This window comes from Hemicordylus capensis, chromosome 6 (genome assembly GCF_027244095.1).
Source record: "Hemicordylus capensis ecotype Gifberg chromosome 6, rHemCap1.1.pri, whole genome shotgun sequence".
NCBI classification, from domain to species: domain Eukaryota; kingdom Metazoa; phylum Chordata; class Lepidosauria; order Squamata; family Cordylidae; genus Hemicordylus; species Hemicordylus capensis.
The window spans coordinates 13,702,632-13,717,111 of NC_069662.1; the positions used below are offsets into that span (position 1 = coordinate 13,702,632).

Here is a 14,480-nt window from a genome sequence, read left to right on the forward strand (position 1 = left end):
GATAAAAAGCACCCCTGGCCACCACCTCAACCTGAGAAACCAGGAGAGATGTGGATCCAGAAGTACTCCTAGATGCGAAGCTGTTCCCTTAGGGGAAGTGTGACCCCTTCTAGAACAGGTAGATCAGAATAGTCTCTGGAGTTCTGGCCCCACACAATAAGTACCTCTGTCTTATCTGGATTCAGCTTCAGTTAATTCTCCCTCATCCAGCCCATTACTGCTTCCAGGCAAGCATTAGGGAGGATATGCCAGTTCCTGAAGAAGTTGACATGGAGAAGTAGATCTGGGTGTCATCAGCGTACTGGTAACACCCAGCTACAAATCCCCTGATGATCTTTGCCAGAGGTTTCATGTAGATGTTAAAAAACATTGGAGAAAGTATGGAGCCTTGAGGGGCACCATGCTAAAGCTCAGATTTCGTAGAGCAATAATCTCCAATCAACACCATCTAGAATCTATCTGAGAGGTAGGAGCAGAAACACTGTAAAAGAGTGCCTCCCACCCACAACAAACTCAAATGTTCCAGAAGGATACTATGGTCGATAGTATCAAAATCCGCTGAGAGATCCAAAAGGGACAACAGAGTCACTTCCCCTGTCAATTGCCAATTGGAGATCATCCATCAGGCCGGCCAAGGCAGTCTCCACTCCATAGCCCGCCCGGAAACCAGTTTGAAATGGGTCTAGATAATCGGTTTCCTCCAAGGCCACCTGGAGCTGAGAGGCCACCACCTTCTCATTTACTTTGCCCGGCCATGGGAGGTAGGAAACAAGCCTATAATTGCTCAACTCTGAGGGATCTAACACAGGCTTCTTTAGAAGAGGTCTAATGATTGCCTCCTTAAGACAAGGAGGCATCCTGCCCCCCCCCCCGAGGAACATTTATGATTTGCACCAGGCTTTCTACAACAGCCCCCCTGTTAGATCGAACAAGCCATGTTGGAGAAGGGTCAAGTGAACAGGTGGTAGGCCTCACTGCTCCAAGCAGCTTGTCCACCTCCTCAGGAGTTACAAATTGAAATTGGTCCAGTCAAATCACATAAGAGGAGTTTTTGGGCACCTCCAGTTCAGACACCAAATTAATTGTGGTTTCTCCATCTATGTCTGTCTGAATCCGAGAGATTTTATCTGCGAAAAACTCAATAAACACATCACAGCGGGAAACTGATGACTCCAAATTCTGGTTCAAGGTGGGGGGTGGATACTAGTGCCTTCACAACCCTGAACAACTCCACTGGACATGAACTCGCAGAGGCAATATGGGCAGAAAAGAACCGCCTGTTTGCCACGCGTGTTGCCTGAGCATAGATCTTTAGATGTGCTCTATGTCGCTATCTGTCAGATACGAGTCTTACTCCACTTGCGCTCCAATCTCCTGCCTTGCCACTTCAGCCCCTGTAGATCTTCCGTATACCAAAAGGGGCCAATTTTGAAGCAGGTCAAAGGGGACGCTTTGGAGCAATCGTATCTACTGCCCTGGTGAGCAAGTTGTTCCAATTCTCAACCAGGGTGTCAACAAGATCACCGGCAAAGACAACACTGAATCCTTTCAAGGCTTCTTGGAATCCTACTGGATCCAATAACCTCTTTGGGCGAAAAATTCTAATAGGCCCATCACCCCTGTGGAGGTGGGAAGTGCTTGTAAGTCCAATCTTAACCATCCATGACAATGGGGAAATCACAGGTGTCCCCACCCACAGAACACCACCCTGATCAGAGTCAAAGACAAAATCAAGCATGTGACCTGCAATATGCATCGGTCCAGAGACCACTTGGGATAGGCCCATAGTTGTCATCGCCGCTATGAACTCCTGAGCTGCCCTGGACAGATTGGTCCCGAAATGAACATTGAAGTCCCCCAGCACCAAGAGTCTGGGAGACTCCAACGCGAGTTCTGCAACCAAGTCCATGAGCTTACTAAAGGATTCAATCGGTACACCAACAGAAGTCCCAATCTATCCCTGGTCCCCAAACTTAAGTACACACATTCAATATGGTCTGATACCCTAACAAGGACCCTAGTAAGGGAGATATTATCCTCCACCTCCCCACCCACGTCCCCTCACCCACTCCTCTATAGAATATCCTGGAGGGAGAAACTGGGACCAGAATGGTCCACTAGCCTCCCCCAACCAAGTTTCACTAATACGTACCTGGTCGGCTCCCTCAACAATGATCAAATCAGGGATGAGTTTAGGTTTATTTTGGACCATCTTGGCATTACAGAGGAACAGGGTAAGGCTTTGTGGATTGTTGGCAGTGACCCCCAAGGTCAATGAGCTGGCAGGACAGCCGGAAGGGGAGACCGCTATTAAATTTCTGACTTCCTTCCCCTGGAATGGCCTGCTGACCTGCCAACATTACTTCTTCTATTCCTCACCACTACCAGGATAGCTGTCCCATAGTCAACAAAGGTGATGTCAAAGAGATGTGCCAAAAAATTGTGTGCCACCATTGTTGTTGTTGTCATCATCACTCTTTCAACTTGCGCAGGTGAGAGGGGGGCAAAACCTCGCTATTCCACTGGCAGAATATGTTTTTTAGCAGCATCCTTACTTTACTTGCTTTGGAAACCCGGTTCTCTTCTTTGCAAAGCTCTACTGTTGTTGTTGACGTGTGCTGTTAATGCAGATTTGGGACAGAAAGAGTGGGGGTAGTGGTAGTGCTCCAATGGGTGCCTGCCACCACCCAGTTCCCATAGGGATTGGGCAAATGACTGGGTTTTGGTGATTTGTTGAAGTTTGAGTGACTTTGGGGCAGATTCGTGGCGGAAAGGGGGCATCTGGGGTGGAAGAGTGGGGTGGGGTGATAGCGCCCCAATGGATGCCTGTCATCACCCAGATCCCAAAGGGATTGGGCAAAGGGGTGATTTTTGGTGATTTGTTGAAGTTTCTTTGGGGCAGATTTGGGGCAGAAAGGGGGCATTTGGGGTGGAAGAGTGGGGTGAGGTGGTAGTGCCTTACCCCAGTGGGTGTCTGCCACCACCCAGATCCCAAAGGGATTGGGCAAAGGGCTGATTTTTTGTGATTTGTTGAAGTTTATGCGTCTTTAAGGCTTTTCTCCATAGGAATAATGGAGGTTTCAGCAGCCCCATAATTGCACTTGGGGGGCACTGGGGTGGCCCAGAGCAAGTGACGGTGTAGTGCACAGGGGGTGCCAACCACCCCCATGGGTTGCTAACCCATGGGGTACAGGGTTTTGTTGTTTCTGAGGTGTTCTGAGTGTCTATTCTCTGGTAGCATATGGGATTTATAATGACAAACCATGAATCCACTCTCATTTGCTACCAGTGAAACTACACTAAGAACCCCTCAGAAACAACAAAACCCTATACCCCATGGGATAGCAACCCATGCGGGTGGTTGGCACCCTCTGTGCACTAAACCTCCACTCACCCGGGCCACCGCAGCGTCCCCCAATTGCAGTTATGGGGCTGCTGAAACCTCCATTATTCCCTATTGAGAAAAACTTTAAAGACGCATAAACTTCAAAAATCACTTTAAAATGATCCCTTTGCCCAATTCCTTTGAAATAATTCTGGTACCTTCCTGGCCCCCTTTGGACACTCCCACCCACTACACCACACCCTGGGCCACCCATTTCCCCCCAATGTGAAGAGATGCATTTGCTGAAACCTCCATTATTCCCTATTGAGAAAAACCTTAAAGACACTTAAATTTTAAAAATCACTTTTTAAAAAATCAGCCCTTTTCCCAGTTCCTTAGAAATAATTCTGGTAGCTTCCTTGCCACCGCTAGGCACTACCACCAACCACACTCCACCCTGGGCCATCCCTTTCCCCCCAAACTTAAAGGAGAAAATCTTAAGGATGTGAGAACTTCAAAAAATCACCAAAAAACAGTCCTTTGCTCAATTCCTCTGAAATTTGAGTGGTAGCCTCCACCCATTAGGCACTTCCATCCCATACCATTCTTTTGTCTCCAGGACCGGTTTTTTGAATGCTAATCAGTTCATATTCAGATTTGGATTAATTCGGAACCAAATCGAATCTGGGGTGATTTGGATGGGTCTGATTTGGATCCGAAATGAAATAGGGGTGTTTTGATTTGGGTCCAAAATCAAACATCGAATATCTGAAATGCACACCCCTAGTGTAGATCACAGATAAAATGAAATAAATCATTAAATTAAAAACTATAAGAACAGCAAAAGTAAGAGCAGCTTAAAATCTATCAATGTCACATGAGAGGGAGCAAGCGTTAACAACCCGGTCAGTAGTAAAACAAGGCAGTCAGCAGATTCCAGTTAAAGTTGAACAATGTTTGTGTATCTTGGAAAAACAAAGACTTTGTTGATGTATTTCAGATGCAGACCAGTGTGAGATGTGCCCAGAAGATCAATGTCCAAATGAGAAACAGGATCAATGCATCGCCAAAACAATGACCTATTTATCCTATGGAGAACATTAGGAGCAATTTTGATTTCTTTTGCTCTTTTGTTTTCCCTGATCACCTTTGCTGTGATTGGGATCTTTGTTCTGCTCCGCAAAACTCCCATTGTGAAAGCCAATAACTGGAGCATTACTTGTACCCTTCTCTCCTCTCTGCTGCTTTGCTTTCTCTGCTCCTTCCTATTCATTGGTCAGCCTAGGAAGGTGACCTGTCTCCTCAGACAAACCGTGTTTGGTATCACCTTTACTGTCGCACTTTCCTCTGTGTTGGCTAAAACCATCACTGTTGTTCTGGCCTTCCTGGCCACGAAGCCGGGAAACAGGATGAGAAGATGGATAGGGAAGACGCTGGCAGTATCGGTCATCATTCTCTGTTCACTTATTCAAATTTGAATCTGTGCTGTGTGGCTGGCAAACACTCCCCCTTTCCCAGAGTTTGACATGCACTCTCAGATCAGTGAGATCATTGTGCAATGCAATGAAGGCTCAAACACCATGTTCTACATCGTCCTGGGCTACATGGGTTTTCTGGCCATCATCAGCTTCACTGTGGCCTTCCTTGCGAGAACGTTACCAGATAGCTTGAATGAAGCCAAGCTGATCACCTTCAGCATGCTGGTCTTCTGCACTGTTTGGATTACTTTTGTCCCAAGCTACTTGAGCACCAAGGGGAAATACATGGTGGCTGTGGAGGTCTTCTCCATCATGGCCTCTAGTGGTGGACTGTTGAGTTGTATCTTCCTTCCCAAATGCTACATTATTATTCTTAGACCTGATCTGAACACCAGAGAGCAACTAGTAAGGAAACAATATGGAGACACTGGACTCTTTCAGCCTTTTCTTGTTCTTCGGCACCAAGTCTCTCATCATTATATTCCCATATTAGTAGTGAAGGAAGGCGTAGATTAGAGAATACAGTCAACATGGGTGGTATCGGTGACTAAGCGTGGGTGATATCGGGACAATGGGGGGGGGAAACTGTGGAAGAGCTGCTTGAACAATGAGCCATATTGCACAGCTCTGGCACTGCTTTGAAGGACACATCAGCCCGGTAGCACCATGTGTCCAGAATGCAGCACCGGATGTCAGCCAGCCTACAGTGTGGGCCACAGACTAACAGTTATCAAAGAAGGGAGATATATGTAGACAACCTTATACTTAAGGTTAGGTGAAAAAAGAATGGCTGACATCCAGACTAACACAGTGTGTGGTCATCCAATGAAGCACATTTGTTTGAAATGCATTCTACATTCATCCAGATCATGTTGCAATGCAATGAAGGGTCTGAGGGTCTCTTACATGGGCTTTCTGGCAATCATCAGGTTCACTGTGGCCTTCCTTGCTAGAATGTTACTGATGGATTTATTTATTTAGTCAGTCATTTATTTAAAATATCTTTATACCACCCAAAACTTATGTCTCTGGGCGATTTACAAGAAGATAAAAACAAATATAAAGCATTAGTTAAAAACAAAAACAAGAAATTTTAAACACAACAATTTATTTTTTAAAAAACAATATCCTAAAAACAACATTAAAACAATTTAATGAAGCCAAGCAGATCACCTTCAGCATGCTTGTCTTCTGCAGTATTTGGATGTCCTTTGTCAAAAGCTACTTGAACACCAAGCGGAGATACATGGTGGCTATGGAGGTCTTCTTCATCTTGGTCTCTAGCGGTGAACTATTGAGTTGCATTTTCCTCCCCAAATGCTACATTATTATTCTTAGATCTGATCTGGACACTAGAGAGCAACTAGTACGGAAAATGAATTGTGGCATTGGACTCTTTGGTTATTTTTGATGAGTTTTCTACTATTTCCTACTATTTCCTACTATTCCTCCTGTATTAGTGGTCATGCAAAATAAAGATACTGTTTCAAACAAAGCCATCACCCTGGATGCTAAAGTGTGGGTGACGTCAAGCTCTGGCTACTTGCACATAAAAATGTCACACAGTTCCTGATTATTTCCCCTTCTTTGTTCAACATTCCATTCCATCTTTCTTGTCCTTATTAGTGTCCACACAATTATGTCTGTAGCTGTCCCTCATTTTCAAATTATCTTTGCTTTGAAAATGTACCGCAAGAGACAGAGGAAATAAGTTTTGGTTTGGTTTCTGGATGATTCCTCTGCTATGGTATTGGTTCTAATTTTGCCAGTCTCTGCCGCCGTGCCAGCACAATGAGGTGGGGTTCTGGGTTGTGCCACCATTACATGAGGCAGTCACGGGCACCATCATGCTCCCCTCCACGTGACAGGGATCGGCCAATTAGGCAAGGAGGCGGCCCGATTTCGTCCCGGCTGCCTCCATTCCGTTCAGTGGCTCCGCAGCTTGGCACCAGCGAGGATCACTGGCGTAGCTCTCTCCATAGTGGCCATGTGGAGGGGCTGGGACAGGACTGACGAGAAGGGCCATCGCCAGCAGCATCATGGAGGTGGGGGGCGAGTGCATCAGCGGAGAGTGGCGGAGGCTTGGGGCCAGTACAATGAGGCAGGGTTGTGCCCCTGGCACATGAGGCAGCCACGGGCACCATCTTGCCTCCCCCTCCACCTGGCAGGGATCGGCCAATGAGGGAAAGAGGTGGGGCGATTGGGTGCCGGCTGCCTCCATTCTGTTCAGTTGCTCCACAGCTTAGCACCCACCCAACACCCTGTACGGGGCCAAGTAGGAAATTTTTGGGTCACCCCAGATTGGCACTAGGCATGGCCTTTTTTTGCCTACTTCTCACTGAGTCCTTTGGCTTTCAGTCATAGGTTGGCACTGAAGGAACCGTTCACTTGGCAGGAGAGTGCTGGAGTTGGGTAGGTAGATTGAATAACGGTTTTCGGCTGGAGGCCAATTTGGGGTGGGAGCAGGGCCAGATTAAGCTAGTGTAGGGCCTGTAACATATGTCATAAAGGGGTCCCAAATTTTTAAAATGCACATAAATTTAAAAACATAAATTATTTACTTGCTTAGTAAAGTCATTCAATTTTTTCATTTGCTATACATACCATAGGATAGCCAAGGCAATGTTAAGAATTGCTGCCAGGGCTGGACTGGGGACACTAAGATGGCGGTGGAATTTATGCGGAGAGGGCGCCAGGTTTTGAGCAGAATGGCTACTTAAAGGTGGGAGTATTCATTGCTGCCGAGTACAGCGTGGCACAGTCAACATGGAGACCAGGGTTCCCTTGAAGGTGTACACGTGTGCATGTGCTCACATGGTTTTTGATGTAAGCTCAGTTAATTTTAGATCCCGCTCAGATTGAATCAGGAAGGCCCCACTCTGAATGCACATGGTGCGCGCACACTGCCTTGAAACTGTCACTCAGAACAAAACTCATTCGACACAGAAATGAAAAATATTAGAGAGAACACCAATGGAGACCAGGGCTCCCAGAAGCGTCGTGTATCAATGGCACATATTGCAAAACGTGCTTGGAGTGCAGAAATGTGAACAAACATGCATGCATACAGATCAGCAATCATGTGCACTGGCCACAGATTTCACAAGTGTTGAGCACAACACATGTATACATGAATGGCTGCCATTCATTCTAAGCTCTACGACTGCAGTGGGGGAGGAAGGGGCTTAATCTTTGCAAGGATGAAAGCAGTGACCAACACCTTTGACCCAGCTTCTGGAGGGGAATATAGTATTTGTGCATGCATGGAGATGTACCTGTCTCCGTGGAAATACAGCTGCAGCTTGTTCAGACATGTCCTTGTGTGTCTATTCCAGGGGGCCAAGGAACAGCCTTCCAGGGTTTTTGCGGCCCAAAGGGTTGGGAATGGCGGGGGTGGCAGGCCGGACTGCGGGCACTCAGAGGACGGGGGAATGTTTGTGGGGAGGGTGCCAGGTTTTGAGCAGAATGGGTAATTAAGGTTGGGAATTGGGGCACAGGGGCACCCCTCAGGGTGTGGCGCACCGGAAATATGCCCTGTTGCTAGAAGGTCCCCTGTATTTGTAAAGGGGAATCCAGCTTGCTGGATTCCCATTTACGAGTAGACCCCCTACCAAGCAAGCCTGTGAGCCAGTTCCATGAATGGGGGGTGGTCCAGTTCTAAATCAAACTGGCACCCTCCCTCATACACCTTATGAGGACTGGCCTGGTTCATCCTCGGACCACCCAAACAGGCCTGGCTCTGTCTGAGCTGGTTCGCACAACCCTATTTCTCTCCCTACTTTGTCTACACTAAGCCAGAAGCAAAGCCTGCTTGGAGTCTGCCGTTCCCCAAATCTCATCCTTCCCTAACTTCTCTGAATGTCCGGTGCACCATTATGGAATATTTTATCCCACTAATTCTTCTACTCTCTTTTCTTTCTAAAGACGAAAGCAAGAGGGCAAGCAAACAAACAAACAAACAAAAGGGAGAGGACAAGTTAAGTTAGTTAGGGCTAGTCTTTTATAGGGTTCAATTTCTGGCTATCCCCCTACTAATTGTGCAAAGAGGCACCTTTTAACGTGGTGCATCTCTTTATTTAGCAGGCCCTATCCACCCTCAGCACAGTACCTCCAGTGACTCTTGCTGGTGTCTGTCTTATGTTTCTTTTTAGATTGTGAGCCCTTTGGGGACAGGGAGCCATTTTATTTATTTAATATATTTCTGTGTAAACAGTCCTGAGCCATTTTTGGAAGGGTGGTATAGAAAATGAATGAATGAATGAATGAATGAACGAACAAATGAACGAACGAATGAATGTAATGTATTTGTCTCACTAATTTACTTTCATTCTCTTTTAATAAATTTGAATTTGTTCACTGAAACCTTGTTTTGTCCCTTTGTGTTGTTATTAGTTCCATGTATACCACAGAGGGATAGACATTACAGTAGCAGCCCTAGGCTCCGCATCTTGTAACCGTGGTTTCTGCTATAACACAGGTCCGGATGATCAAAGACAGCAAGGTTACTGAACATGAACAAAGGTTCTGCACTATGTCTGAATCCTGAAATTATTATTTTATTTTTACAAACTTGGGTAGATTTTTTCCTGACCATGAATCCATTTATATACCACATCTTTGCAGTGGAGCCTAGAAACATTTTCATTCACTGGTTTGTTTTCTTTCTGGGGGATTGACATCTAATAGTCAATTAATCCCTGCTTTGGGCCATTTTGAGGGAAGACCTTGCTGATGAATGCTAGGATACCTCATGGAAGTGGAAGAAGGGGAATGTTCTTCCTGACATTTTAGAAGATAGGTCACTTTGCCTATGTAGGACACATTCGTGATCTGTACCCACTCATTATAAAATCAATGAAATATATATAAATAAAATATAATAAAATAAATCATCTGGACGCATTGACCAGATGCCTCTTACTGCATGTTTCCCTTTCTTCTCACTCAAAGCAAGGCCCAATGACCAGCAGGCACTTGGGTCCACAAAGTGTTAACTGAATCCTGTTATTGCCTGCTAAACAACAAATATTGTTTAGGAGGGAATAAGAAATCTTCTCATGGATTGTATAGGGACCAGAGGACAGCAGGGAAAGTGTCAATCCACCCTGTAATTATCAAAATCACTATTATTCAGTTCTGCTTCTTGTGGAAGCCCCATGGCTAGCTAGAGGTCATTTAATGATAAGATAGGTTAATTATAACTCAGTAGCTCATACTAGGACACATTCACTCAGTGTTTTAAGGATTTTAAATTGCCAGTGTGTGCCCTAGAACTCAGAAGACGTTAACATGAAACAAACAAGGCTCTGTCAAATGGAATTTCTGTGTTGGTAAAGTTCTTTGTGGGTAGCCTTCTCTAGCTGACAAAGCAAGTGTACAGCTGGGGTGAGATTCAAAATTTGCAGGAGCTCAGAATGGTTCGGTTACTACCATTCCTCCTATATCTGCCTACTATTTTCAGCAGGCAAAGACATCTGCGCAGAATTCAGCACAATTCCAAGACAGGTTCCAGAGAAGACATTACCATTGGGGAATTTGGATCCTTCTTACAGGGTGTTGTGCTTCTATTCAACTTTACTGTACCACCAGACATATCCACCACAGGATAGTGAGTATTGGATCTTTTGTTTTAATGGTTGTATTGGGTCTTTTAAGTAGGGTTGATCTAATGTATGCCTATCTGGTTTAAATTATTCTAGTGGAGATTCATTATCAATGGCAGCTTCTGATATGCCTCACATGGAGGCTGCAGCATCAAAAGTCACAACAGTCTCAGGAAGACAGTTCCAGCTGACAGTTGGTCAGGAGTCATATTTTCAAATATCCAGTTTTAAATAGCTTTTCTCTATTTTGGTTAGAAGTGGGACAATCATCCTCTACTCCTGCTTCCCCTGAGTGGAGGATGTCTTTGAAGCTCTATTAGATAGACAGTCAAAACCTCTGAAAGGACATTTAGCAGCACAGGTATAGCTCAACCTTGCCTGGAAAAAGAAACTGGCAGGCATACAGAACAAGGATGCAGAGGGGCAGGGAGAAAGCAGCTAAATAGAACTGGTGCAGTAGGGAAGCAGCAATTTATGAGACCCTTCCCTTTCCCAGGAAGCCCTCTGGGCCACCTGAAAATCTGCACAGCCCTCAGGGAGATATTTTCTGGTGGAACACACCAGAACTCACCCTCATATTGTCCAAATGGAGAGGATGCCACTTTTTCTTTATTAAGGGCAGTGGCATCTCTAAGACCTCCTTTGTCATACAGCTGTATGACAAATGGCGATAGTGGGGTATAGATCAGTGGTAGAGCATCTTTTTTGCATACAATGGGTCCCAGGTTCAATCCATGACACCTCCAGGTCGGGCTGGGAAAGACGCCAGCCTGGAACTTTGGATAGCCAACACCAGTCAATGTGGACACTACTGAGCAATAGTCTGACTCGGATTAGAGCAGTTTCCTATGTCCCTAGGAATTCATGAAGGGGAGCTTTCTCCCAAAGGCTGCATATCAACAATGGGGAAAGATGTACTGGCTGCATATCTGTATGTCAGAAAAAATATACAGCTGGTATTAAAGTCATTCAACTATGTTTGCTTGTTTAACACATTTGTATTCTGACCCAAATGCAAGTCTCTGGGCGGTTTACAACAAAACAATAAAAACAACCAATAAAAAGATTAAAACATTTCAGCCATTAAAATTTAAAATGTTAAAACTATTAAAAACACAATCAACCTATTATATGTTGTCTTCCATACTTGCAAGCAGAATAAATAGAAATGCAATAGACTTGTTTTGCTGATCTATGCATGTAAAACTACATTAAAATCTCATTGCAGTTTAATGCCAAAAAATTACCAGCATGTTCTTGCCTTCATCTTTGCAATTCAAGAGATCAACAGGAATGACCACCTCTTACCCAATATCACACTGGGATTCGAAATCTATGAAAATGTTTTCAATCCGCTGAGAGCCGTTGGGAACACTCTGCAGTTCCTCTTCACAGGGCAGGGGAATCCCTTGAATTACAACTGTGACGGGAAGCAGCAGCTAGTCCTTGCCATTGGTGGGCTCACCTCCCCAAATTCCATGCAGATGGCCAGTGTCTTCAGTACCTACAAGATCCCACAGGTATGTCTGTTCCTACAGAGGAGTAGCTGTAGTCATTCAGAAATGGCTACGTTCCTGAGGTAGCTCAGTTTGGAAGCAGCTTTTGAGAAGACAAGGCTTCCTTGTCTGGAGGAGGAAAACGTCTTTTTTCGTTCCTAAAGAAGAAAGCAAGAGGGCAAGCAAACCAACCAACAAGGGGGAAAGGAGAAGGTAAGTTTGTTAGGGTTAGTCTTTTATAGGGTTTAATTTCTGGCTGTACCCCTACTAATTGTGAGGCACCTTTTAGATGAGGTGATGATTCTCTTTATTTAGCAGGGGGAGAGTAACTGCCACAATCCAACCGCAGCACACTATCTTCAATGACTGTTGCTGGTGTCTATATTTCTTTTTAGATTGTGAGCCCTTCAGGGACAGGGATCCACCTTATTTATTTATTATTTCTCTTTGTAAACCACTCTGGAAACTTTTGCAGAGAAGTGGTATAGAAATATTTGTTGTTGTTGGCTGGCTAGGGGTTCATTTTTGACAGGGCAGTTTCAATTTCAGTTTCAGTTGTGCCTAGAGAGAAAATGGGTGGGGATTAGCTACCGCTATGCTCTGAAGGTGGCTCTTTTTGGAAGCCACCCTTGAGAAGACAATGCTGAGACAAGGGCAGTTTTTCTTTTTGGAGATCTGTGAGCAGGAGTTTGGTAACAGACATCAAATGAGTTTTGTGAGGGGTTTAGTAGGGAAGTTGCATGTGGGCCCAGAAGTGGTCTCCCTTTATCAGAAACAAGACACCAAGCATGAAAAAGTGAGTACTGCCCCACTTTTGTAACTTTCCTGGAGGAAGAGCTTGATACCTTTAATTAGATGATGATTGCAGCTTAGACCAATCTGTGAAGTAAACAATCTCTATGTCTGCATTCACACAGAACATGAAACCGGAGGTTTCAAAAACTGTATGTCTGAATGTGGACAACCAGAGTTTCAACAGAAAATGAAGTTGCGGTTTTCCTCCTCTGAGAGTGATTTGCACTTTTGGTTTGTAATGAGGACCACCACCTGGACAGTTCCACCTGAGGACTTGGAACCACAGTTCCAAACCACAGTTTGTTATATGCAAATGCAGCCACTATATTCTAAATTCTAAATAACCAATAAAACCAGTTATGAAGCAAGAATACCCGCTGAAGAGGGGGTGCCTCCCAGAGTGTGACTATCTGCCTGAGGTACAGAAGTTGTGGGTGTGCGTTCGGTGCAAAGAGCTCCTGGCTCTCAGGTAACAAGTTCAAAGAGCTCCTGGCTCTCAGGTAACAAGTGCATTCTCTTGAAGCCAAGATGGCGGACCTGGAGAAGCTCAGGGAAGCAGAGAGGTTTGTGAATGAGACCCTCAGGAATGTGATAGAGGCATCCTATTCCCATGCTGACAGCTCCTCTGCTCTCATCAATGATGATGATGATGATGATGATGATGATGATGATGATGATGATGATGAATTCAATTTCTATACCGCCCTTCCAAAAATGGTTCAGGGCAGTTTACACAGAGAATTAATAAATAAATAAATAAATAAATAAGATGGCTCCCTGTCCCCAAAGGGCTCACATTCTAAAAAAAAAAATGAGATAGAAACCAGCAACAGTCACTGGATGTACTGTGCTGGGGGTGGAAAGGGCCAGTTACTCTCCCCCTGCTAAATAAAGAGAATCACCACAGTGAAAGGTGCCTCTTTGCCCAATTAGCGGGGATGAAGATCTTAGGGATGCAGGGCATCAGTCTGAAGAAGTGAGGACTGCTCTCTTAGAAGAGACACCTTCCTTGGGTAATGCTCCCAAATCCTCTCACACATACGATACTCCTCCGGGGATTGGGGGCCTCCTAGTAGTGGGCAATTTGATAATTAGGAACTGGGGAAGGTGAAGAAGAGTGCAACAAAGATGATCAGGGGCATGGTGCACCTTTCTTATAAGGTAAGTCTACAGTGTCTGGGGCTTTTTAGTTTGGAAAAGAGGTGGCTATGGGGAGACATGCTGGACGTTTATAAAATTATGCATGGAAAAGAGAGAGTGGACAGAGAGAAATCTTTCTCCCTCTCTAACAAATCTCATGGGTCTGAAGGCCAGGTAAAATAGGACCAACTAAAGGAAGTCATTTTTCACAGAGCAGAAAATTAATCTATGGAATTCTCTGCTATGGGATGTGGCAAATATAGAAAACCCCCCCCCCCAAAAGGCATGCGCTCACCTCTTGCCAGTTGGCTTCTCAGAGGCATCTGGTAGGCCACTGTGTGAAACAGCAAGGCTGTTCTTATGTTCTTGAATGGAAAGGTTTTCATCCCCTTCTAAGTTCTTAGAGTGTTTTCTCAAAAAATTAAGGAATATTTACTCAGTCTACTGTGCAATGTCTTATTTTCAATAAATTATTATTGTCATTTTCTTTCAATATTAGGGCCACAACTCCCCTGAACACATTTTCTTTCAAACTGTGTTTCAACCTTGCCCCAGCTTTCACTTTCAAGTAGGAATAGTCTTTAATTTTTCTTCATCCTGTTTAGAATCCTATCCCAGTATAAGACTCAATGGTACCAGTAGT

At 44.8% G+C, this 14,480-nt stretch overlaps 1 protein-coding gene across 1 annotated transcript in view; it reads left to right on the forward strand.

Moving 5' to 3' along the window:
* The first annotated feature begins 10,142 nt into the window (after positions 1 to 10,142).
* LOC128330906 (vomeronasal type-2 receptor 26-like) overlaps positions 10,143 to 14,480 on the forward strand; it is a 31,690-nt gene continuing 27,352 nt past the window's right edge. Inside the window, exons 1-2 of the mRNA XM_053264270.1 lie at positions 10,143 to 10,411; positions 11,635 to 11,926. Coding sequence (XP_053120245.1) covers positions 10,218 to 10,411; positions 11,635 to 11,926 — 486 coding nt within the window. The 5' untranslated portion in view covers positions 10,143 to 10,217. The remainder of the gene's footprint in view (positions 10,412 to 11,634; positions 11,927 to 14,480) is intronic.